The sequence below is a fragment of the Leiobunum rupestre genome, chromosome 10, assembly GCF_980474605.1.
Source record: "Leiobunum rupestre chromosome 10, qqLeiRupe1.1.hap1, whole genome shotgun sequence".
Classification (NCBI taxonomy): Eukaryota; Metazoa; Arthropoda; class Arachnida; order Opiliones; family Sclerosomatidae; genus Leiobunum; species Leiobunum rupestre.
Genome location: NC_143393.1, coordinates 35,639,336 through 35,666,720, shown reverse-complemented (window position 1 = coordinate 35,666,720; position 27,385 = coordinate 35,639,336). Strand labels below are relative to the sequence as shown.

Genomic DNA, 27,385 nt, shown 5'->3' with positions numbered 1-27,385 from the left:
CATTTTCCTACGATGAGTTAAAAGAGCGCCAGAGAGTTTCAAAGTGTGGCCTACTAGCCCCGGGAAGTAGGCTGCAACAAGCGTAAAACCAAGCAGCAGGGACTTTAAATACTGTTTAAGTTGACTTTTTTTACGCTGGTTACCTCGATTTGTTTACAAAGTCCTTTTTTACCTACCACACGAACCCAAACCTTAATGTTCGCATTTTCCTGACAACGTTCTCAATAATCCTATATAAGTTCTCTGGTTACCCGTTCTAGTGTTGCATACAGGTGTTTTGAAATCTTTGTTTCGAATTTGGTCGAATACAGTTCGCCTAAATTGGTATTTTTCTGTCTATTTTTTGCGAAACGTTATTTTGATTTAAAAAAGGACTCGTGTAGCAAATTAATGGTTTCAGTGGCGCTTTTCGTAAACCATTTCCCGATTCTTGTATTTTTCGTACAGTTGCCTTTTTATCCGCGCCGACCCAAATTCTTATTTAAAAACTCCTTCGCTCAACTCATCCCTCACTTAATCTTTTTCGCCCTAAAACAAAAATATCTCCAGAAAGTCTATCAAGTACTTCTGGGAACCTTTCGAAGGAAGGCTTGGCCAACTTTGCCACCGGCCAAATGAAATAATCCGCATTTTGGCAACCTCCCGGTTTTTAAACTACGATAATTACGACCGCGCCGTAATTAAAATTTTATCCAAAAAGTAATCAATTAGTTTTTCGCAATTCCTATACGTTTTAAAATACCTCGTTTTTAAAATCCTTTTTCTTTTGTAAATTATATTTTGTAAACGGCCGGGGGGCAGGGGCAACTTTTGCTTCGATTTCGTATGTCCGGTGTGGTTTGGGGACATTGACGTACCATTACGTCAAGTTAAGTCGACAGCGCATTTCTAAGCGTTACTTAAACTCTCTAATAGAAACTTGTAGATCGGGGTATCTTTACAAGACTAGCTTTAAAAAATCGTAATAAATAATCATAGTTATGGATATGAAACTAAAAGATGACATTGAATTTTTTTTATTTACATTTTGCATATATTTGCATATTATTAATCTCGGTTACCTCGTAGTTTTATAGCGTTGGTATTTACGAGTCCCGCGCCTTGGTTATAAGTATCAGATAACGCCACGTTCGCTACTGTCTCGGCGGATCCTTTTCTCTCTCGACGGGAAGCGAGTCAGATTTTGATTTTTAAATAAAAAGTGGTATAATGTTCCATTCACTTTACAACCAGACATTTTCGGCTTTTTTTTTCAGCCATATTTTTGGCGAGTTATTAAATGAAGTCAATTTTTTTTCAACGCAATCCGTAAGCAATGTCGTTTCATTCATGAACAACGTAGCGTAAATTTTGTTATAGAATGATCGAGGGATCGACCATTTAGTGTCATATTTATTATATTTGGCTGCCATTTTCACGTGTCATCAGCAGTATATTACGAATAAGTGTCCAGTAGGTATACAGTGTAATTTACATGTTTTTTATCAGCAAAAACATTTCACTTTTACAGGGTTCGTACATGACCTGGAAAACCTGGAATTTGAAAATGGTTTCAAAGAGTCAGAGGATAGTCAGGGAATTTGAAAATTATTCCAAAGAGTTAGGGAAAGTCAGGGAATTTTAAAATGGCCTTAAAAGTCAGGGAAAATTCAGGGAATTTGAAAATGGTTCCAAAAATTCAGGGAAAACTCAAGGAATTTGAAATTGGCCCCAAAAAGTCGGGGAAAAGTCTAGCAATTTCAAAACGGCCCTAAAAAGTCAGGGGATACTCAGGAAATTAAAAAAATGGGCTCAAAAGTCAGGAATTTTAAAATGATTCTAAAAGGTCCGGGAATTTTAAAATGGCCCTAAAAGTCAGATAAAATTCTGGGAATTTGAAAATGATTCCAAAAATTCAGGGAAAACTCAAGGAATTTGAAATTGGCCCCAAAAAGTCGGGGAAAAGTCTAGCAATTTCAAAACGGCCCTAAAAAGTCAGGGGAAACTCAGGAAATTAAAAAAATGGGCTCAAAAGTCAGGGAATTTTAAAATGATTCTAAAAGGTCAGGGAATTTTAAAATGGCCCTAAAAGTCAGATAAAATTCTGGGAATTTGAAAATGATTCCAAAAATTCAGGGAAAACTCAAGGAATTTGAAATTGGCCACAAAAAGTCGGGGAAAAGTCTAGCAATTTCAAAACGGCCCTAAAAAGTCAGGGGATACTCAGGAAATTAAAAAAATGGGCTCAAAAGTCAGGAATTTTAAAATGATTCTAAAAGGTCAGGGAATTTTAAAATGGCCCTAAAAGTCAGATAAAATTCTGGGAATTTGAAAATGATTCCAAAAATTCAGGGAAAACTCAAGGAATTTGAAATTGGCCACAAAAAGTCGGGGAAAAGTCTAGCAATTTCAAAACGGCCCTAAAAAGTCAGGGGATACTCAGGAAATTAAAAAAATGGGCTCAAAAGTCAGGAATTTTAAAATGATTCTAAAAGGTCAGGGAATTTTAAAATGGCCCTAAAAGTCAGATAAAATTCTGGGAATTTGAAAATGATTCCAAAAATTCAGGGAAAACTCAAGGAATTTGAAATTGACCCCAAAAGGTCGGGGAAAAGTCTAGCAATTTCAAAACGGCCCTAAAAAGTCAGGGGAAACTCAGGAAATTAAAAAAATGGGCTCAAAAGTCAGGGAATTTTAAAATGGCCCCTAAAAGTCAGATAAAATTCTGCGAATTTGAAAATGGTTCCAAAGGATCAGGGAATTTGAAAATGGCCTTAAAAAGTCAGGAAACTAATTTTTTTAATGATGTATGAAAAATACAAGATTTTACCTCGAACCATTCATTTAATCTATAAAAATGGTCTGGGAGAACCTGGAAAAGTCAGGGAAATTAATTCCGAAAATTTTGTACGAACCCTGTTTTATGGACTAGATGGACACTTTTGTCGTAAGCGGAATGTTATATACTTATGTTGTTAATTTTCCGTAAAAATGAAAAAAATTTCCGCAAATCGGAAAAATAAAAAATTGAAACATAAATGACTTTTTATTGGTTTTTAATTTTTTAAACTTTTTATCGATATAAAATGTCTAATAACAGTAAACATACTACAAAACATTAATAGTGTTACATTGTTAATCAGTTAAAAGCTGGTCTATAGATTTAGTGTTACTTTTAGATTCCAAAAAAGGAGGCGAAAATGCCGCTTTATTTAAATTTGCAAACAATATTAGACTAATCATGGAATAAAAACTTTTTGTTATTTTTTTCGGAAAAATACGGAAAATTTTCCGGAAAAAAGGCTTCGGTCATTTTCCGGAAAATTTTCCGACTTACTATTTACTTCTGATGTCACGCAATTTATTTTTTGATGGGTGATGCACTGTTCCTTCAAAATCAGCCTCGCGAGATTGAGAAAAGGGGGGGACACCTTTATTTCGGGGACGGGGGTGTAATAGATGGCGCTGTATACTTATCGCCTCGCCTTTTTTTTTGGTGGAACTGATAGTTACCCTAACCTTTAATTCCGTTGCTAACAGTAATGTTTAGGTAGCTTCGGTATCGAGGTTTCATTTCGAAAATATCTCTTCAGAGGGGTGATCTAGGTTTTTCCCTTTGTGCTTCTGCCGTAATGCTTGTGGTCGCAAAATTCTTTGGGCGGCACTTTCCGGCGGCTACCTACGCTGTATTTCGACTTACCCAGCTGTGACGGATGTTGCGGTGGTACCATCTTGGTGTGTTAGAATAATATTGCTTTTGGTTGGTTTTTCAAACGTCAATTTTATAGTGAGATACACTATATAAAATTTGGTGTGGTTCCAGATCTGTGTTCCGCGAAATCCCAGGTTTTCCTCGGAATTATTTTCAGGGCCCCCAGAGGTCCTATAATTCCTATAAAATCCTTTATTTTCAATTTGTCCTATAACATCCTATATTTTTAGCAAAATCCCCAAAAAGTCCTATAAAATCCTATAATTTTGATATTTTGCCCATTTCAAATCCCGCCAGTTAAATTGCTAGATTTAGCTATAGGATAAATTCCTATACCAAGTCATTCTAGTCTATACTTTTGTTATTGTTAACATGCTGATTATTATTATTATTATTATTAGCTAATAGTATATTTTTGTGATAAATTGGTTAAATAGTTTCTATTTTTTAAGTGAAAATCAAAGATTTATTTCTCTAAATATAGTTTGTTTTTAAATGCATAAAGTTAGTAAATTAAATAGCATATATAGTCCTATAAAATCCTATAATTTTGTAAAAATAGTCCTATCAAGTCCTATATTTTTTGAAAAGTAATCCTATTTTAGATTTTAGTAGGGGCTCTGTATTTTGAAAAAATAAAGAATTTAATTTTTAATTTGATTTATGTATTTTACATTTGTGGTAACTATTTACCGGGTTCATACAGACCTAGAAAAATTATTAAATTGAAGAAAAGTCAGGGAAATATCAGGGATATTACCTTTTTTAGTAAAAATCGGGGAACTTTATGAGAAAGAGTACCTAATTTTTCGTATTAAAGATTTGACTTAATTAAATATTATAATATGGAACTAGTTTAGTTTAAATGTGACTAACTCTGTACCTCTTAGTTTTAATTAAGGTTCTCTTGCACCTTTAAATTCTGGAAATATAAGGGAAATTGGTTGCAAATAGTTCTATGAACATTGTATGTAGTGATCGTAAATTTAACACTATAGCTTACTGCGTAAATTTTCTTATATTTTGATGAGATAATTTTTTAGATTAGTCTACATTTTTATTCCATTTTTCACGAGTTCTTTCGTATCAATATTTAACCAAATATCTAAATACAGGGTGACCAGACCTCCTATATTTCCTATATTTTCCTATATTTTTAATGCCTTCCTATAATTTCCTTTATTTTCCTATAAATTCTCGGTCTTTTGAAAATGAAAGAACTTTTGAGTACGTGTCAAAGAACATCTAGTGAAAACGTTGCCATTTTCGAACCAAATCTTAAAATTTTCCTATAATTATCTTATTTTATTTCCTATATTTTCCTATAATTCGCCTCTAGAATTCCTATTTTTTCTATAAAATTTTCAAAGCCTTTCCCTGGTCACCCTGTAAATATTGTTTAACTTGTCGAAACATTAGAAACTACATTGCCGAACATTGTTGAAATAATCTTCATTGTATTTGGGAGTTATTCTTGTTTGATTACTATTAGAGCTTGGGCCAGTTCCAGCGTGATGAACAGAATTCTTCAGAAACGAGCTAACATTTCCCGAATCCATTTCCTCTAAAATGAAATCTTTTCGCGAAACAGATCCCAACGCGTCGGGAAAACCCCTCCGCCAAAATATCGCTTCTCCGTTAAAGTGGTTGTATCAAGTTTCCGACTCTCCCCGCGCGGTGGCGCGTATACGCGAGATAAAGGCGGTAAATCTGACAGCTATAGTTGTTGCAAACAAAGTCAATTACACCGCGTATTAACGACGAGTCATTAAGAATAGCGAGGGCGTTAATGAAATCCAATTAGGAAGAGGTTTTTCGCTTAATTAGCGATTCACAGTTTGCCCTTCTCCGGCGAACAACCCCGCGTCATCGTCTCCCCATCCAGCGCGAGGATTCAAAGGGTGAACACTCTTCACGTATACGAACGGAGATACTCCGCTTCCTAGGAGTAACCCACTTTGACGCGTACCTTCCGCCGTTGGAGGTTGAGGAGTCGCGACGAGCTTGGCCCTATCGGAGCCGACCATTCAGCCATTTCAGCGATTTGAGATTTCTTCCCGCGCGCTTGTTGGCGAGTATCAACGTTGCCTTCTGGAGTACTTGTTCTTTTTCATCCCAACCATATAGCTTCCTTATCGTCTCGGGTTTGCCTTTCGAAAATAATTCCTTTAGTTTTATCGACAGCGACACAGTTTGGGTTCGAGCTGTATCGTTTTGTTTCAAAAGTTAGGATTTTTATCCAGTTTGTTTCGAGAACTGGATAAACTATAGAGCGATTCACAAATTGTTTACGAGGAAACAAACATTTAGAACGAAGCCCTTAATAGATTTTAATATTTTTACCTCTCCGAGGGGACTTTGTACCCTAGGAGGGGGTTATACAACCACAGTGTCTGTCTGTCTGTGGGTCTGTCTGTCTGTCAGGCCTGCGTACGCAGTTTCTTAGAATCATTGAAAAGGTTTTTCCAAAAGCGCCCTCTTTTTGTCATTGGGTGAAGTATAATTTTTTAATCGGCCGGGATTCGAACCCGAGCCCTCTTGCACGACAAGTGAGCGTTCTACCGCAGCACCACGGATACAGTTACGCTTCACTGAAAATTAAAAACTCTTCCGAGGAGAGGTATATTTTGGCAAGCTTGCCAACTTGTTATTTATACTAAATGGCGTCGTTTTAATTTTATTGCGGCGAGAGAGAATAAATACTGATTTAATAACAAAAAATCTAACACTATTTTAAGCGATTTTGTGGTAAAAACTATAAATTAAAATTAGGTGTTAAAAAACACGCTTATAATTTAAAATTTGAGACTGTTAGCGACATCTGGTTACCAATTCAGTTAAAGGGGTTTTCCCTCGAGTTCTTCGGTTTCCCCTTTCCATAAAAACTTGTAGAGGTTAACGGTAATAATTAGTGTAGGGAGCTGTTGGCTCGCGTGGCATGAAGGACTTGCCACCACCCTCCTAGGCATTGTAACCCGGCCACATGAATTAATGGCTTTAAAAGTCGCTAGATGACTCGGGCTTAATGTGGTGCCTTGGGTATTAGCCTAGCTGATTATTATTATTTATTTTTAACAATATCATTACAATTGGGGATGATTAAAAATTATATGGAACAACGAAAGTCGTGTATATTTAGAACTATCTTTGATGTACCAATCTCAGCGAATCTCAATTTGCTTTTAGTGTAATTTAAAAATAGGCCTAAAAGTCAGGGAATTTAAAGAATTTGGGAGAAGTCGCGGAATTCAATTTTATCTTGACACTTTTTAAGGTAATTTTAGTCTAGATCTTTGACAAATTCTTCGATTATTATTTAGTTCCTTGAAACTTTTTCTGTTTTCCTTTACGTTGCAATAACCTTTGTACTGACGTATAAATTTAAATTTATTAAAAAAAATCAAGTTAAAAATTATCTAACTTTGGTAGGGAAAATTTCTTAAAATTGTCAGGGAATACAAGTAAATATTGTAGCTAGCGCCGTATTAACCCACGGCAGGGCCCCTAAGCTTAGATCTTCTTCGGGCCCCTCAACCCCTCAACATATGTATGGGCCCCTGCTTGGCCCCTACTCTTTCTGGGCCCCTGCTTGGCCCCTACTCTTTCTGGGCCCCTAGGCTTCAATGATTGTATAATTTAACTCTTTTCTCCAGCGTAAAGGATAACAAAAAAATTATTTAATACAGCGAATATTACGTAAGCATATTTCGTCGGGTGATAAATTTTCATTGGCTTCTTGTAACTCGCTCAGAAAGTCAGTGTCGGCGTATCCCTAGGTGCCAAAAGGGGAGGCGACCACTTTAACCCCCCCACCCGTCCTTCATTACGTTGCTAATTAGCGAAACTTTGCAGCGGCTAAATTGGGGACACACTCAGGCTCGTCTTTGCACTTTTATCCCCTCGTGTCCCTGTTTGAAGAAAGTTGGCCGTACCGACCGGGGAATGCCATCACCCCGTGACCGGCCTTTGACTTTACCGCCCATTACTCGCCGACTTTACCCCCTCGCGTAGGCTGTACGGTGGTGTCCACTGAGGTTGCGCTGGGAGTTCCGAAATTATTCCTCCATCGTTGTCGTCTGGGGCCGGCAAAAAAATATGGAAGCTCTCCTTCAGTTTGCTCCATTAGGGTTAATCATTAAAATTTTGATGTATTCGCTCGACGCAAGACGGCGCTGCTGGGATCGTGCCCCCCCCCCCCTTATTTTTGAAACCCCTACTCTCTCGTGGTTTTTTTTACCCGTTTTGCTGATTTTTATGCAAAGTGGAAAACAACGTATTAATAAATTAGTCATCCATATATATATTCACTCTTGTTTCGCGCGTCCCGGATGTTTTACCACAAGCTCATAAATTTGGAAAAAAATGGCTTGGTCAATCGATAAAAAAAAATTATCTAATAATCGTATTAATTTTCTAAAAATTGGTTTTTTTTCCCAAAAATCGAATTTCTTTTTTAAAAATCGTATTTTTTTCTAATAGTCGTATTAATTATCTAGAATTTTCTATTTCCGGTCTAAAGTCGTATTTATTTTCTAGAATTTTATATTTCTGGTCTAAAAGTCGTATTTATTTTCTAGAATTTTATATTTCCGGTCTAAAAGTCGTATTTATTTTCTAAAAATTGTATTTTTTTTATCCAAAAATCGAATTTATTTTTTAAAAGTCGTACTTATTTTCTAATAGTCGTATTAATTTTCTAGAATTTTCTATTTCTCGTCTAAAAGTCGTATTTATTTTCTAAAAGTCTAATTGTTTTCTAAAAGTCGTATTTATTTTCTGAAAATCGTATTTTTTTCTAATAGCCGTATTTATTTTCTAAAAGCCGTATTTATTTTCTAAAAGCCGTATTTATTTTCTAAAATCCGTATTTATTTTCTAAAAGCCGTATTTATTTTCTAAAAGCCGTATTTATTTTCTAAAAGCCGTATTAATTTTCTAAAAGCCGTATTTATTTTCTAAAAGCCGTATTAATTTTCTAAAAGCCGTATTAATTTTCTAAAAGCCGTATTAATTTTCTAAAATCCGTATTTATTTTCTAAAAACCGTATTTATTTTCTAAAAGCCGTATTTATTTTCTAAAAACCGTATTTATTTTCTAAAAGCCGTATTTATTTTCTAAAAGCCGTATTTATTTTCTAAAAGCCGTATTTATTTTCTAAAAGCCGTATTTATTTTCTAAAAGCCGTATTTATTTTCTAAAAGCCGTATTAATTTTCTAAAAGCCGTATTTATTTTCTAGAAAACGAATTTATTTTCTAAAAGTCGTATTAATTTTCTAGAAATTCTATTTCTGCTCTAAAAGTCGTATTAATTTTCTAGAAATTCTATTTCTGCTCTAAAAGTCGTATTAATTTTCTAGAAATTCTATTTCTGCTCTAAAAGTCGTATTAATTTTCTAAAAATTCTATTTCTGCTCTAAAAGTCGTATTAATTTTCTAAAAATTATATTTCTGCTCTAAAAAACGTAGTTCTTTTTCAAAAACAATTATCTTAAAAATAAAATGAAAATTCTATTTTTCCAACACAATAATAACTAGTAATTTCTCCTGACCTTTTATTTGAATTTAAACCAAATTTTTCATTTTTCTTTAGGGATCACCCGCGTATTTTTAAACGGTAAACAATTCTCGTTTTCGACAAACAAACGCCAAGTCTTATTTAAAATGTGATGATAAAATACGCGAAAAAGTAGATTAGTCCATAATTAAAAGGGATAATATATCTAAATCCTAAACAAATTTGAAGAAATTTAAAAACTTACTAATAACTCGTACCGATTTAAAATGTAAATGGTCCGAAAAACGTTGATGGATTCAGCGTCCGACGTTTCGCCGTCTCTGTAGTCAATTCCGTCTAATCGTAGCGAAACGTCTAAAGGTACTTAACCTCTCTTCATTTCTTTTTCATCTCATTCGACCTCGGTCTCTCGAGGGCCAAAAACAAGGGGAAAAAACGGAATAAAGGGTTAAAAAAATGCAGTTAAGCCCCCCCAATTGGTCTCGCAGACAAATCGCTACCAGCAGCGTAATATTATAATACTACAGACTAGAGAACGGGAAAAAAGAATGAAGACTTGTGAGGAAAAAACTCTCAAGGAGTAGTTTTTTGCCTCATTTTTTCTGATGTTGTGAGTCGGATCTATGATTGTACACTCGCAGAAAAAAAAGGATTTTTTTTGAGCGCCCGCTGTATATAGTAAAGATAGTTCTAAAGGCTAATGGTTTTAAATCCAGGCTTTGTCTCATTTTTTTTCAACATTTATTTTTTTTGTTTTGAAGTAATTTGCGACAGTCTACTACGCCACGAGGTTGAAAAAAAGGGTTTTTTTTAGAACATTATATTACGTGTCCAACCAAATCTTTGGTTGGACACGGTGTTCCGAGGTGAACAAAAGTGTGGAAATAGTGGAAAATTCCGGCCTGGAAAAAAAAAATTTAGTGGCCAATCTGGCCAGTAAATATTTTTACCACAGGAAAATTAAAAAAAACTTAACACAGAAATTTTATATTTGGGCTATTTAAGGCAAATATATATGCATGGGAATTTGGTCAGATTCTGATTAAAATTAGCTCAGTCTGTTAATTTTTTTGGGAATAATTAATTCTAACATTTTTACAATAAACCTTTTACAAATTTAATTCCAAATACTTTTTTTAAGCTTTTAAATGCAATTTTCTTTAATTAGCAACTTTTTGTAAATTTGACACTATTTGCCTATTTTCCAAAAAGGTTGCTTTTTAGGTAAACTGGTTTTTCTTTTCAATACTTTACCAAGATTGTAAAATAAAATCTTATTGGTTCCCTAAACTGGTGACGTTTTAAAAAGAGCAGCGTAGCCCGGAAGTACAATTATCTTATTAATTTTATTGAAATAATTTACTGCTTAATTAAAAATAGGTCTATTGTAATTATCAAAACTTCAAAATAAAATTTAGGAAATGTTACAAAACGGTTTAATAAAATTGGTGGGCTGGTTCGATCAAAATGTTGGCACGTTAATTATATATAATGAAAGGAAGCCGCGATCGCATTGCTTATTAGTAAACCGGCGTAGTAAATCTAAAATCTAATCAAGATAATTGAGGCCGGCACTATGTCTAGTTCACATATACGTGTAACTGATTGTTTTAAAATATCTCATCCCTAATTAATATTAAATAATATCAGAAGTGCATGATATATCCCTTACGAGAGAAGAATTTTTTTCCTTATAGTGCTAATTCTATTTTATGACTTACAAGGAGAATACCCGAGGTGGTTTTCGCCTATTTTGATAAAACTCGGGGGTTAGGTAGAACTTATGGTAGTATGAAAATTGCCAAAGGGAAAAGTTGCAATGGGTTTTCAAATGGCAACCGAAAATAATTCTAGGTGATTCGAGTCAAAGCGTACCGATATGCCATAATTAACTTATTATTTTTGTATATTTCGCCTATTTAGTTTCCTATAATTATCCTATTTAGTTTCCTATATTTCCTACAATTCGCCTATTTAGTTTCCTATATTTCCTATAATTCGCCTATTTAGTCTCCTATATTTCCTATAATTCGCCTATTTAGTCTCCTATATTTCCTATATTTCGCCTATTTAGTTTCCCATATTTCCTATATTTCGCCTATTTAGTTTCCTATACTTTCCTATATTTCGCCTATTTAGTTTCCTATATTTTCCTATATTTCGCCTATTTAGTTTCCTATACTTTCCTATATTTCGCCTATTTAGTTTCCTATATTTTCCTATATTTCGCCTATTTAGTTTCCTATATTTTCCTATATTTCGCCTATTTAGTCTCCTATATTTCCTATATTTCGCCTATTTAGTCTCCTATATTTCCTATATTTCGCCTATTTAGTTTCCCATATTTCCTATATTTCGCCTATTTAGTTTCCTATACTTTCCTATATTTCGCCTATTTAGTTTCCTATATTTTCCTATATTTCGCCTATTTAGTTTCCTATATTTTCCTATATTTCGCCTATTTAGTTTCCTATATTTTCCTATATTTCGCCTATTTAGTTTCCTATATTTAGCCTCTAAAATTCCTATTTATCTAAGCATTTCCATGGTCACCCTGTAGTTGATGTAAAATATTATTTATATTGAACTTTAATTGGCGAACCCTAAATTGAAGCTTTGCTTTACAACATTTTATATCCGCTATTCAGTGATTTCAGTGTCACGTGACACGACGTCATCCATGCTTTTTCGCATTGACAAAAAAAAACGAACAAAATGGCGGCCATTCCAAGCGAAGCTAAAACCAGTAAAATAGAGTTTTCCGCTCCCGGCTCATCTTTTTTAGCCGCGCGATTCGATCGAACTAAACACCTTGATTAAATTACCGATGGAAGGTATGGCCCCCAGCCTGGAGGGGAAGATCCCCAGCGCAAAAATGCGGGGACGGTACCCTGGCGAAGTTTTTACGTCAATCGCAATTCCACAACGGTGCTTCCCCGCGTTCGGAGTAGCCTTTTTTTCCCGTCTTCCCCCAGTCGTTTTTTTTATTAAGGGGTTGTCCATCAATCAGTTTTTTTTATCTTTCTATTTGCTGCTATAAACTGTTATAGAGCTTTAGCCTTGTCCACACTCTGACTGGGTCAGTAAGGTGATGGCAGATTTTTTTCACGTTTTTATCTTTTATCGATACTAAACGTGGTATTTTCGTTTGTCTTACACGAACCGTTTTGTTGTAAAGTGCGGATTTACGTAGATCTGTTTTTGTTCTTTTAAGTCACCGAATTTGAAAATGGCTCCCAAATAAATAGTAAAAAAGTCACGGAGTTTTAATAAATAGTAAAAAAAGTCATGGAGTTTTAATGAATAGTAAAAAAGTCACGGAGTTTTTATAAATAGTAAAAAAAATCAAGGAGTTTTAATAAATAGTAAAAAAAAAGTCACGGAGTTTTTATAAATAGTAAAAAAAAGTCACGGAGTTTTTATAAATAGTAAAAAAAAGTCATGGAGTTTTAAGAAATAGTAAAAAAAAGTCACGGAGTTTTTATAAATAGTAAAAAAAATCAAGGAGTTTTAATAAATAGTAAAAAAGTCACGGAGTTTTAAGAAATAGTAAAAAAAAGTCACGGAGTTTTAATGAATAGTAAAAAAGTCACGGAGTTTTAAGAAATAGTAAAAAAAAGTCACGGAGTTTTAATGAATAGTAAAAAAGTCACGGAGTTTTAAGAAATAGTAAAAAAAAGTCACGGAGTTTTAAGAAATAGTAAAAAAAAGTCACGGAGTTTTAAGAAATAGTAAAAAAAAGTCACGGAGTTTTAAGAAATAGTAAAAAAGTCACGGAGTTTTAATAAATAGTAAAAAAAATCAAGGAGTTTTAATAAATAGTAAAAAAAAAGTCACGGAGTTTTTATAAATAGTAAAAAAAAGTCACGGAGTTTTTATAAATAGTAAAAAAAAGTCATGGAGTTTTAAGAAATAGTAAAAAAAAGTCACGGAGTTTTTATAAATAGTAAAAAAAATCAAGGAGTTTTAATAAATAGTAAAAAAGTCACGGAGTTTTAAGAAATAGTAAAAAAAAGTCACGGAGTTTTAATGAATAGTAAAAAAGTCACGGAGTTTTAAGAAATAGTAAAAAAAAGTCACGGAGTTTTAATGAATAGTAAAAAAGTCACGGAGTTTTAAGAAATAGTAAAAAAAAGTCACGGAGTTTTAAGAAATAGTAAAAAAAAGTCACGGAGTTTTAATGAATAGTAAAAAAGTCACGGAGTTTTAAGAAATAGTAAAAAAAAGTCACGGAGTTTTAATGAATAGTAAAAAAGTCACGGAGTTTTAAGAAATAGTAAAAAAAAGTCACGGAGTTTTAAGAAATAGTAAAAAAAAGTCACGGAGTTTTAAGAAATAGTAAAAAAAAGTCACGGAGTTTTTATAAATAGTAAAAAAAATCAAGGAGTTTTAATAAATAGTAAAAAAGTCACGGAGTTTTAAGAAATAGTAAAAAAAAGTCACGGAGTTTTAATGAATAGTAAAAAAGTCACGGAGTTTTAAGAAATAGTAAAAAAAAGTCACGGAGTTTTTATAAATAGTAAAAAAAATCAAGGAGTTTTAATAAATAGTAAAAAAAGTCACGGAGTTTTAATATATAGTAAAAAAAAGTCATGGAGTTTTAATAAATAGTAAAAAAAAGTCAAAGAGGTTTAATAAATAGTAAAAAAAGTCATGGAGTTTTAATAAATAGTAAAAAAAAGTCAAAGAGGTTTAATAAATAGTAAAAAAAGTCATGGAGTTTTAATAAATAGTAAAAAAAAGTCAAAGAGGTTTAATAAATAGTAAAAAAAGTCATGGAGTTTTAATGAATAGTAAAAAGTCGAGTTTTAATAAATAGTAAAAAAAAGTCAAAGAATTTTAACAAATAGTAAAATATCCTGACTTTTCCATGACTTTTTAATTTTATTTGCAAATCTAAAATGTTTACTAAAATATAGGTAACTTTTTTCAATTTGGCTTAACCGAAATCAAGAGAAAATCTCTAGAAATGGTCAGCGAAAACCTGTAAAAATCAGGGAATTTGAAGCTATAAAAACTGCGTTTACTAAAATATAGGTAATTTTTTTAATTTGGCTTAATAGAAATCAGAAATAGTCAGACAACCTGTAAATGTCAGGGAATTTGATGCAACAAAAAACTGCGGAGAATCAAAATATTTTACACGTAACTACATTGAAAGGTGCATTTGGTGCAAGCTTCCGATTGATCTGTTCAGTTGACTAAATTCATAGAACGTCATCTTCTAAATTATCGTTGCACTGTTTGCGCTATGTTAAGTAAACCCGAACCATTTTCATTGTTTCGTTTAATCATAAGTAACGTAATAATAATAAGTATGACATTATTGTTTTAATGCCAATTTCAGGACCGACCCTTTTTTCGACAATAACATTCTCGCCCAGATCTGAACTGAGTACTATATTATCGTTAGTAGTATATTTATTTATTGTTCTTGGGCATATTTTGACACTAGGGGGCTCTGTACTGAGAAGAAGTGTGGTGGCGTAGTGGTTAGCACTTTCGCCTCGCAGCAAGAGAAGCCGGGTTCGATCCCAGCTTGTGGCACTGGATGAAAACTCGGAACTACTCCTGGTTTTCCCTCTAGTTCTTCAGTTTCCCCTTTCCCTAAAAACTTGTAGAGGTTAACGTTAATAGTGACAGGGAGCTGTTGCCTCGCGTGGCATGAATGGCTTGCCACCATCCTCCTACGCATTGTAATCCGTCCACCTGAATTAATGGATTTGGGCTCAGTGTTCCGAAGTGGTAAATGTCAGGTGTCAAATAATGTGGCAAAAAGTGGTAAATACCGACATGGCGATAAATACTTTTACTGGCTAATATGCCAAATAGTGGCAAATAATAAATTTTAATAAAAATAAAAAACGTACCAAAGGAAAAATATATTCGTGCTATTTTCTACAAATATACTGGATTAGTTGCCAGGTTTTGGGCTAGAAACTCAATTATAGCCCAATCTAGTTATTTATTTTGGCTATTTTTCAACAATTTTTCCTGAGTTTGAATTTGTCTGTTATATATCTTTAAGGTGTTTTTAATGGTTCTTTTGTGAAAAACTGAAACATTATCTCACATGTAAGTGGTGCTACATATGAATTATAATAATCAGCAAGGCTAATCACCCAAGTCGTCTAGCGACTTTTAATGTATAGGTGGCCGGGTTACAATGCGTAGGAGGGTAGTGGCAAGCCCTTCATGCCACGTTAGCCAACACTAACTATTACCGTTAACCTCAACAAGTTTTTATGGAAGGGGAAACCGAAGAGCTTGGCCTTAAACCAGCGGGGAGAGAACTTGCAAACTCAACGGAGAAGCAGTTGTTCCGAGTTTTCACCCAGTGCCACAAGCTGCGATCGAACCCAGCTCCTCTTCCTGCGAGGCGAAAGTGCTAACCACTCCGCCACCCCTACCTTATTATTATTGATTATCAACATCAATTCGGTGATAATTTTATCCAATAGTTATTTTTATTACGTAACTTTTGGTTTAACCGTAATTATTATTCGTTAAACGTGACAATAACAATGCGAGAATGAAGTTGGTACGAGTGAACTTTTAGGACAGCTCCTTTTTGGCTTTCGCGGACTGGGGGGGGGGGAGAAATCGATTTTTTTCCTTCGGCGTGTTCGATAAAAAAGGCTGTTTTTTTCTCTCTTGGCGAGTGGCCGCTTCTCCAGCCTTGGTTCCTCGATCGACGGACACTCGTATTGAGAGAACGTTTTTCGCCGTTTGCGCCAACAGAACTCTAATGACAAGCCGCTCCCCCTCCCCCGCGTTCGCTTACGTCACGGATATCGCCTAAGCCTCGGCGCCCTTTTTTTCATAGGGCCCCGCGATCCAGTTAACCTCGGCAGTTGAATCAAAGGGGCGAGACTAAGCGAAGTCTGCGATGGTCAAGGGTTTGTTGCTCTAGTTGCGACGCTCCGAATTTGGGTCACGGAGCAGCTGCTGTACGACACGCGGGCGTTCGACACTTTTCGCACTCCGACGGAAAGATGAGTCTATTTTGCGGTCACCTCAAATCTGGTTTATCTCTTACCTGGGCCGTTCTTGGGCTGGTCTCTCTTGATTTAGTGATACGAATTCCAGTTATCAGCGTAGCTTGTCCAATGCCGTTACGAAAGTTCCACCGTTTTCCCTACCTCCAACTTTATCGCGAACTATTAATAAATATTTAAATACTTTTTCCTGTATATTTTCCAGTTTATTTAGGATCCTTTGGATTTGAAAAATGGACTTAAATGCTTTCTGTAATAAATCAACTATGTTTCTATTAGATTACTTTCTGCTTTACATCTTTACATGTTAATAGACGTTTAAATAAAACCGGTTCAGTGATTTGCCTAGGAGGAGTAATACAGAGCGCCGGGACATACTCGTAAAAGCGTTACATTTTAAAGCACGCTCTGCTTAATATTTCAACTTTAGCTTTACAAAACTAACATAAACACGTGACTATTTTATTCAGTTACCGGCGCATGCGCGTAGAGCAAGAAATAAATTAGAGAGCGAAATTTATTGAAGCGCCTATTAACACTCCAACTCTAAAATTATAGCGAATCGTTAACTCTTCAAATAAAATTAATATTAATCCCCAAAAATTAAATAAATTAAACGACGAAAATTACCACTTAAAACTGTCTCAAAATTATCGTCAAATTGATTCTTTTAAATTTGAAACTATACGTGTCAGTCTGAAATTCCGATGAGCTATAAAAAATACCACCTTCTTCTTTGATGGGAAAAAAATCATTAGAAGTGTAAGGGGGGGGGGACCCCGTGATGGAGACGGGGGGGGGGTGAAAATGATTTTTAAATCGTTCAGAGGAAATATATATCTTTAACGCTTTTTTATTGGTTTGTTCGTGGTTTACATAATATTAGCATTTCATTAAATACAGATATGACATCAATACTTTTTTCACTCTCCCTTGGATGCTCCTTTTTTTGTGTTCAATATATACAATACATTTTTTTTCTCTACCAGTAACCTAGTTCGCTCCATCCCGTAAACCGTACATTACTTCTTTCATTGTATACGCTTTACGGTGACTTTTTTTATGTGTCTGGGGGGACGTGAGTTTTCTACCCACCATCACCTCCCGGAGAAAAAAAAACGGGTATTTTTTATTTTACCATTTCTAAGCCTTAGCCAAGACGATAGGAGAAAACGTTCTTTTTCAAAAGGGAAGCGGTAGCGAGTTTTTTTGTCAGTCTTAGCTGGCATTATACGCGGTAGCGTTAAGTATCGGAGAAGGGTAGTCTTTCGGGTGGTGTCACCGTTGACAGGTGAAGTTGACACCGGCACCCCGACCCCGGGAGGCTCGGGGGAGGGGTATAAGTCTATATTGATTGATCAACGTTACGGTGCATTTTTAAAAGAGGGGTTTTTATAGACGACGTTGATGGTATGGTACGCTTGTAGATCGTCTTGTTTTTACTGAGGGGGGGGGGGGGAATCGGAGGTTTTTTTTGGGGTGTATTTATCTTTTTTATAGTCCCGATCTCGTAAAATTGGCGTTTTTTTGTCTTCTTTACCCCAATTTTAGCTTGGCTCTCTAACAGCTGATTCCTATGCTACAGGTGGATTTGTTTAGGTATTTTTATGTATACGAATTTGTTGGAATATGGATAATCTTATTTGATATACCTATCGCTAGTTTTTTCATTTGAGAGTTTTAAATTGAAGATAATTTTATTCGTGATGGTTTTGAAATGTGGTTATTTTATTGTAGATGGTTTTGAAATATGGATAATTTTACTGTGGACGGTTTTGAAATGTGGCTAATTTTATTCGTGATGTGTTGGAAATGGGGATAATTTTATTCCTGATAGTTTTGAAATGTAGATAATTTTATTCGTGACGGTTTTCAATGTGGTTAATTTTATTGCAGACGGTTTTGAAATGTGGCTAATTTTATTCGTGATGGTTTTGAAATATGGATAATTTTATTACAGACGCTATTGAAATATGGATAAATTAATGGCGGACGGTTTTGAAATGTGGATACAATTGTTTTTGTTATTTCTTCTAAATGACTAGTTTAAATTTATTTATTGATAATTAAATTTAGTATTGCGAAATATTCACATTAAAAAATTTAAAAGGCTAAATAATATTGAGGTTTTGATTTCAGATAATAATGAAATAGGGTTAGCTTGCACTTTTTACGTGACTATAGCGCTAGTGAAAAGCGACTTTTGCCCCTGAAGACGTACCGTCCCGTCTTGATTAGACGCGTTAGGAGAAGCGTAAGTTATGACGATCCCGACTGCGTTTGATGTTTTTCGACAATTTGTCTTCGGCTGTCTCCATTAGCTTAATTTCAATTTTAGCGTGATTATAATGTTCGCATCCCCTCCTGGGTGGTGGGAGGTGGCGACACTCGTGGGCGTAATTATCGGCGCGCGCGACCCCAACTCCGCTTCGTTAAAATAATTTCGCAAATGAGCTCATCTGCATAAAGCCCCACCCACGTCCTGCCGTCCTCCTGGCCCGCGCGGAAACCGAGGGCCCTCGTCCGGCCCCCCTCGCGCTCTCCGTGGCCGTCCAATTGGACACCGTTGGCGCGTAACACGGGCGCGCTCTCCAGCGGACTCCACTCTCGGAGTTGTTTCCTCGGCCCGAAAACTCGCGCCGGCGCGGCCCGTTCCCGACCTCAAATCAACCGGGGGGATGAGCTCTCTCTTCCCCCCTTCGTTTACGTCACTCTTCGCGGGTTCGCAAACTTGGTTGCCCACTTTGAATTGGGAATTCTAAACGACTAGTCGAAAATTTGCGGCGTCAAAATAAAAATAAAATTATTATTAAAATACTAAAATAGTGGAGCAATATTGGAATTAATGTTGCCCACTTTGAATTGCGAATTCTAAACGACTAGTCGAAAATGTGCACGATTTAAATTTGTCGCGTCAAAAGAAAAATAAAATTAATTTTAAAATACTAAAATATTAGTTAAATATTTCTTTTAAGGTATAGTATAAATTTGATGATTAAAAATGTAGTTGATTTTTACTGAAAAGTTTTTAAGTACAGTTTAATTATAACCATTTTTATAGTTTATATTTTTTAATAAATTTATACATAATCTTTCACGTATACTTCTTTTTTTCCTACACGGTTCAAAAGCGTGTACAAATGTGCCAAAAATCACTCAATAATGTTATTTCTCCTTAAAAATCGCAAAAACGCGATCCACTTGACGTTAAGGGGGAAGACTACAGTGGCCATTGTCTACTTTCGCGCTATTTCAAGCTGAACTCTTTTAATTTTGTATTTTAACTTATAAAATTAATATTTATTGTAGAACAGCCTCTTGTTTAGTGACTAAACTAATTTTGATAAATTTAAATTTAAAAGTAATTTAGTTATTACGTTTTAATTCGGACTCCCGGAGCTAAACAAGTTGGGCAAGTGCCCAAACTACCCTTTAATATTATAATTATCAAAATTATTTTAAGCACTAGAGGAAGGTTCAGCCTAATAAGAAAAATATAATTCAATTGTGTAATTGTTCAAACAGAAACGTTCAGCTTGAACGAAAAAGAGGCTTTTACTGTATTCTTCCCCCTTAAATCTATCTATTCAAAAACATATTAAAATTGACCAAAAATCACCCAAAAATGTAATATACCCTTAAAAATTCGGCAAAATTTCCGAAAAATCCGATTCACCTGACGTTAAATGTATCTAGCGCAACGTACGTGATGTAATAAGGGATCTTTGAGAGGGGGGGCGCATCCACAAAGGGGCCGAGCGTCTTCAAACCTCCCACTGGTCGGCGTCGCGCGCTCTTAAATCCATCCTCCATCCGCGTCTTCGGAAGAGGGGGGGTTCCATGGCCACCCCTTTCCCGACCCTTTTGCATACACCACCGCTTTTTTCCCAGCCCCTTCTCGCTTCGGATAATGTTCGGTCGGTAACTAGCGCCCTCCCATAACAGAACCGAGTAGCGCGCGAAGTTTTCGAAAAATCTCTCTCATCGAGGCTCTCGCTAGATTCCGATAGAGCCGCATCTACAGCGCCTCTCTTTGGACGAGCGTTTAAACGCTGCTCCGGCGCAAACTTCGCTCCTCTCTCTTGGCGTATAAACCGCGCGTCGGCCGCCTCTCATCCAGCAACCAGGCCGCTGTCCCCCGAACACAAATTTGCCAGTTTTTTAGCCCGCGGCGTTCGGTTCTGTGTGCGCGTGTGCGTCCCGAAACTGCCGTCTTGGAAGAGAGTCTCGACCGGCGGGATCAGTCGCCTTTTTTGGACGGAAGTTAGACGGATTTTTTCAACGGCGACCCGCGCTAAGAGGGACCGGCCCCCGATGAAGGATTTCTACCCGTTTTTCGTTTTTTCTCCGCGCGTAAAGTACTGACGTGGTACTCGCCCCTGTAGGATCGCTTGCCCGGAGAGTATTATTGTTTTTTTCTACCGGCGCCCTCCACTTTGGCCAAACCCGCCCACCCACCCACTCTCTTGACCATCAAAGATAACTGAAAGAAAAAAAGGTTTTGTTTCTTTATTACGATATTTTTTTTTTCGTTTCCGCCTTTCTAACCACCTCCGATGCGTTGTTTTTTCTTATTCGCCGAGGTGGTAAAAAAGGGTTTGTTTACTTTTTTTTATTAGACGTAATACAATCGTTTGTTTGTTTTTGTTATTCTAGTTCGGGCTGATTTTTGGAAAAGATTCTGTTTTTACGTAAAGTCGCGATTAGTCGTTTCTAATGAGAGAGTATAATTGATGAAACTCGTTCGCCATCTTCCTAGTCCCTAGTCCAAGTTATCGCGCGACAAAAAGTTTTCAAGAAAATATTATTAATTGTTCTCGGGAAAAAAAAAATAGTTTTGTGTTTTTTCGAATCGCGAAAGTTATTTATACGACTCGTTGTTTGTCATAGACAAAAATATATATAATATAGTATAAATATTTGGATCGTTGCTTGGTATCTGTAACTCGAAATAATGTCATCCCAAAAACGGCGCGTCATCGAGGTGGACTCGATTTGAGAAGGTCTTAAGAAACGCGTGTGCAGCGGCGGTTTTCGTTCGATGCAGTCCTGCTTGGAGTTGCATCCTCCGCCGCAACCTTTGAACTTCCGACGTTGCCCGTCGCCCCCCAATTCGCCTCTGTCGCACCTGGTCAAGGAGGAGGACGGTTCTCTGGTCGTGGGCATCTCGGACACGCCGGACTCGCACGGCTGCGGTGTCGGCGGTGATGGTTCGGCCCGTTTCTACTCCAACGGTCAGCATTATTGCCCACTGCCCACCAGGAAGGACTCGTTCAACGTCCACCCGAGACTGGGGATGCTCGGCGGAACCTCCTCGATGTATTCGGTAATATCACGCACCTCCGCAGTTTGCGTCGCACTTTTCATTCTACTTACTTTATCCGTCATCTTCGCGCTGCTTTTTTATTGACTACTGGCTTTCCTTCGCGATTTAGATCATTTATCCTTAGACATGGTTCATGCGGACCTGCAAATATCAATGAATTAGATTGTCGACAGAAATGTCAGGGATATTTCCATTTATTTTAGTAAATATCGGGGGAATTCCCATTTATTTTAGAAAATATCGGGGAAATTCCCATTTATTTTAGTAAATATCAGGAAAATTCCCATTTATTTTAGTAAATATCAGGGAAATTCTCATTTATTTTAGTAAATATCAGGGAAATTCTCATTTATTTTAGTAAATATCAGGGAACTTTCCCTTTATTTTAGTAAATATCGGGGGAATTCCCATTTATTTTACTAAATATCAGGGGAATTCCCATTTATTTTACTAAATATCAGGGAAATTCCAATTTATTTTACTAAATATCGGGGAAATTCCAATTTATTTTACCAAATATCGGGGAAATTCCGATTTATTTTACCAAATATCGGGGAATTTCTGATTCATTTTACTAAATATCAGGGAAATTTCCATTTATTTTACAAAATATCGGGGAAATTCCCATTTATTTTAGTAAATATCAGGGAAATTCCCATTTATTTTAGTAAATATCAGGGAAATTCCCATTTATTTTAGTAAATATCAGGGAAATTCCAATTTATTTTACTAAATATCGGGGAAATTCCAATTTATTTTACCAAATATCGGGGAAATTCCGATTTATTTTACTAAATACCAGGGAATTTCTTATTCGTTTTACTAAATATCAGGGAAATTCTCATTTATTTTACTAAATATCAGGGAAATTCTCATTTATTTTACTAAATATCAGGGAAATTCCCATTTATTTTTTGTAAAAATTAGGGAAATCAGGAAATCTATGAGGTTACGAAATTACATCAACGTTTAATGAAAGATTTTACTTCTCTTATGTATAATGATGTAGAAGCAATTTAGTTTAAGTGTCAATCATTAAATTAGTAATCTTATACCTCTTCGTCAAAAGATAGCTTACTCTCCGTGTCATTGCTAGCCTAAGTTATTATTGAAGTTATCTTGCACCTGGTAAAATCAAGGAAAATAGCAGTGGGGGAGCCTGTAAATATCAGAGAGATTTCAGTGGGAAAACCTGTAAATAGCAATGGGAGAACCTGTAAATATCAGAGATATCAACGGGAGAACCTGTTAATATCAGAGATATCAACGGGAGAACCTGTAAATATCAGAGATATCAACGGGAGAACCTGTTAATATCAGAGATATCAACGGGAGAACCTGTAAATATCAGAGATATCAACGGGAGAACCTGTAAATATCAGAGATATCAACGGGAGAACCTGTTAATATCAGAGATATCAACGGGAGAACCTGTAAATATCAGAGATATCAACGGGAGAACCTGTAAATATCAGAGATATCAACGGGAGAACCTGTTAATATCAGAGATATCAACGGGAGAACCTGTTAATATCAGAGATATCAACGGGAGAACCTGTTAATATCAGAGATATCAACGGGAGAACCTGTGAATATCAGAGATATCAACGGGAGAACCTGTGAATATCAGAGATATCAACGGGAGAACCTGTAAATATCAGAGATATCAACGGGAGAACCTGTTAATATCAGAGATATCAACGGGAGAACCTGTTAATATCAGAGATATCAACGGGAGAACCTGTAAATATCAGAGATATCAACGGGAAAACCTGTTAATATCAGAGATATCAACGGGAGAACCTGAGAATATCAAAGATATTAATGGGAGAACCTGTGAATATCAGATATATCAATGGGAATCAATGGGTGAACCCGTAAATATCAGGGGAAATATCAATGGGAGAACCCGTAAATATCAGGATAAATATCAAGGGGAGAACCTGAAAATATCAGGGAAATATAAGCGGGAGAACCTGAAAATATCAGGGAAATCGGTTGTATGAACCCTGTTAGCTCCGAATGAACTTACTTGTTTCAAACGAATAACATTCAGCAGTATGGGTAGATGGAAACTTCTGTCTAAGATCATATTATATACGTATGATATAACGCCTCCAGGCTGTTCTGTAAAAGTGGGAAATGTAAGTAGGTTCAAAATGCGTGTTCTGGTTCAAAGGTGTCTGATCTTATCTTCTGTAATTGTTGTGGATCATTTATATTTTGGATGTATATTGGCCTTAAACTACTCATTGAAAAAAAACTTTTATTATATTGAAAGAACAGAAATTCTTGAAAATTAATTTTAGAAACCAAGGTAACGGAAAATATACTTTCGTTATAATATGACCATTAACAGTTAAAAAGCGTCGACTATTAAATATTGAACAATTTACAATCACTTGACCGTGTTGAATTTTAAATTTGAATTACTAAAATTGTTTCAAAGGTCAGTAAAAAATTTATTTATAAATTTGAAATTCCACCAAACTGAATGGAAATTCAAATAATCTAACCCGTAACCACAATGTTTATATATTAGCCCCAACCAATACACCTTACAAGTCCGCAAAAAGTAGGCAATGGCAACCCCATCCGTTATACAAGCAACCGGGCCAACAAGTGTACACCCAAAATATTTGTATCCACACAACAACAAATAACCTAGACACCTTGTTCCCCCAAGCTTGCCCCGCAGGGAACGACCCCGTGCAAGGGGGGGGTGCACTTTCACTTTCACCTTTGACACGGGACAATACCGTCTGGAATAGTCACGGCTACTGGCTGGCGGACCAGTATGGTTGTATTTTTTCCCGATACACCCAGTCCAGTTTATTTTTAGGCGATCTTTTATATCGTAACTGGACACGGAATCGGCCACCAGTCCTATTGTAGTCCTCGTGGCGCGTTCGAGGTTCCTTGGCCCGGGCCGAGACCCCGGGAAAAAGTGAAAGTTGGTGCGAAAATTCTCCGATCCTCGGTGACAATGCAGCGGGGGGGCCCCAAATGAGAATGGGGTGGGGGTCCCAAATGAGAGGAGCGAACCTCGCAAATGCGTAGGCTCGAGCTGGACGGAGAATCCCGGAATATAAAATGATCAAAAGACGGCTAAAACCCCTCAAAGTTGGCCTCTCTTCTAGTTAGAGGCCTCTTTTCTTCCCATTGTACAATTTTCCTCTATATTTGTCCCTTTTCTGACAGCCCCGTCCCTGAAGAAACTGGCCGATTCTCTTCAGGGACGTTCGAATAAGAATGCCTAGATTTCGCTAAAAGTTTTCAGATTCCCTAGTACCCTCCCCGTAATCTTTATTTGATTTTTTTTATATCTTTTGGTACGCCAGACTTGTCTAATTTTTCGTCTCTAGTATAAAACCGGACAGTTTTTAAAAGGGAGGGCTTTTTTTTCTCTCTCCAAAGTCTCGAATTCTCGCTTCCCGGTTCCCAAATTTTCTCGTCTAAAACCCCCCTAGGTTCCCCCCGTTCTTTTGGGGGGCGATCCTGGGACCTTACGGAGAGGAACTTCAGACGTCCCGCGAATTTGTTCTTTTGATATTTCGTCCAAATTTCTTTGGTGCATTTTGTCTCCCATTTTTTCATTTCACGCCCTAGTTGTAAAATTCCGATATTTCGCCGATACCCTTGGTTAGTGTTTTTTTTTTATTCGCTAAATGCGATACTAAGGGATGATATAATGGCCAGTGTGGTAACAAAAAAATTGCGAGTTATCGATACGTCAACTATCCGCCCAAACAGTTGAATTAATTTTTCTAAGATTTAATACGGATCGACGCGTCATCAAAGTTTTTTTTTTGACAAATTTTTCTTTTTTTTTATTTAAATATTTTTTGGGAAGGTGAGGTGTACCGTGTATTTTAATTTTTCACGCCGATGAAATCCCCGAAAATCTATTAATATCATATTTGCCTCAATGAAAAATCATTCAGCCGAAATCCACCATTTTTATTTTTCTAACAAAATGGGTCGAAATGGTTCACAGACCAACTTGATCATGTTATTCGGGTCGCCATTTTCAGATATCTGATGAAAATATGTAGTCAGATCAGGCTAATCTTTTGTATCACCCTCAAGGTGAATCTGAATCATTAAAGTGAGCTCTGAAGTCAATTTGAAATACGTCATTCGGTCGCCGTTCGTTGTTGTTCTCAAAAACGCCGCTTCACTTTCTGCGTAGAGAGGTGGCGCTAGTGTTCAGTGAAAATTTGAATTGAGTTGAGCCCACTTGAAAGACCCTTTAACTCAAGTTACCGATCTGAATTGAAGGCAGTTATCTGACTTATACGTTAAAAATTAAAATTTCAGATTAGTTTCGGGTTTCAAATATCTGAAATGTTTAGTTAATGAGAACCACCTATGAACTGCATTGCGGAGACTGTTAAATACGCGAATAGGTAGAATAGGTAGAATAGTCCACAATGAAAGGTATATTTCCGTTGGATAGAATCCTATTGGGTCGAATCAAAAAATATACTTTCCCAATTGATCGAATTCTAATTTCGCAATCCCATTTATTCGAAAAAGTTATATAAAATTTCGTTAGTTTAGGTTAGGTTTAATGCTTTCACTTGTGAGCAAACAAAATGTCGGTCAAATGGGACAGTCCGTTGAATGAGAATCGACCCAATGGGACAAAAGGGATAAAAAAGTCAGGGCCCCCAGATGTCCTATAATTCCTATAAAATCCTATATTTTCAAAAATGTCCTATAACATCCTATATTTTTAGCAAAATCCCTAAAAAGTCCTATATTTTTCGAAATATAATCCTATTTTTCCTATAAAAAATTTGAAGATTTGAGTGGGGGCCCTGAAAAGTTAAACATTAAACCAATTTGAAGAATTTAAAATTTTTAATGATTAGCACGGTTGCCACACGTCAGGGAAATCAGAGAAAAGTCAGTGAATTTAAAAATGGGCCTAAAAAGTCAGGGAATTTTAAGAATTTGTGAAAAGTGAGGGAATTCAGTTTAATCTTGACACTTTTTTAAGGTAATTTTACTCTAGATCTATGACAAATGCTGCTATTATTATTTAGATCTTTGTAAGTTTTTATAAAGTTGAAATAACTTTGGTAATAAAATAAAAGTGGATTAAATTTATGAAATTCTGATAAATGTAAGAGTTAAAAACTGTCTAATTTAAGCGTTAAAAATTCAGGGAAAATAACTTAAAATGGTCAGGGAAATCAGGGGATAGTTAGGGAATTTGAATCTGAGAATATTGTAGCAACCCTGGTTAGGCTTGGTTTCTCTTTTCGGTGTAATAGCCGCGAGCCAGATTTCCCGCACGGTACTGATGAACGAAAACGGTCTACCGTTGGAATTTTTGGCTATTTTATTTAGTTTTATTTAGAATTTTACTCGTAGATCTATTTGGTCCGAGATTCGCGTCTTTATGTTTGCTCGAAGACCTATTGTTATGAGCCTATTTGTAAAATTTCTTCAAATTTGTTTAGGGTTTAGCTTTTTTATCCCTTTTAATTATGGACTATTCTACCTATTCGTGTATTTAACATTCTTTTCGAATATCTAATTTTCATTTTGACCCTTATCAACTGATCTGCTTATGTTTAGGTTATATGATATCTTATCCATCTTAATTATATATTAACTTACAAATAAATAAAGTTTGTCAATTAATCAAAAGTTAGTTTTTCTTTCGGAATTTGTGGTAAATTGATAATGGAAATATTTTACTTAGTTTAGGCTAGATATACGACAGTGTTCGAAAACAAAAAAAGCCCACTTTAAAATCTCCGATTTTAAATGGAAAACCATCTTGTTCAATGACCACTTTACTGAATTGTAATATGAATGTGATACAAACTTTACAAAGTG

The 27,385-nt window shown here is 35.8% G+C and overlaps 1 protein-coding gene across 11 annotated transcripts in view; it reads left to right on the top strand.

Annotated features, from left to right (window-relative positions):
- The window catches only part of LOC149925532 (zinc finger protein rotund-like), a 395,345-nt gene that overhangs the window by 145,503 nt on the left and 222,457 nt on the right, over positions 1-27,385 (top strand). Inside the window, exon 1 of one of the 11 annotated variants that reach the window (XM_090161419.1) lies at positions 21,434-21,532. The exons of the other annotated variants lie outside the window; for them this stretch is intronic. Coding sequence (XP_090017545.1) covers positions 21,503-21,532 — 30 coding nt within the window. The 5' untranslated portion in view covers positions 21,434-21,502. Of the gene's footprint in view, positions 1-21,433; positions 21,533-27,385 lie in introns of those variants that run through there. 11 annotated transcript variants of the gene reach the window in all.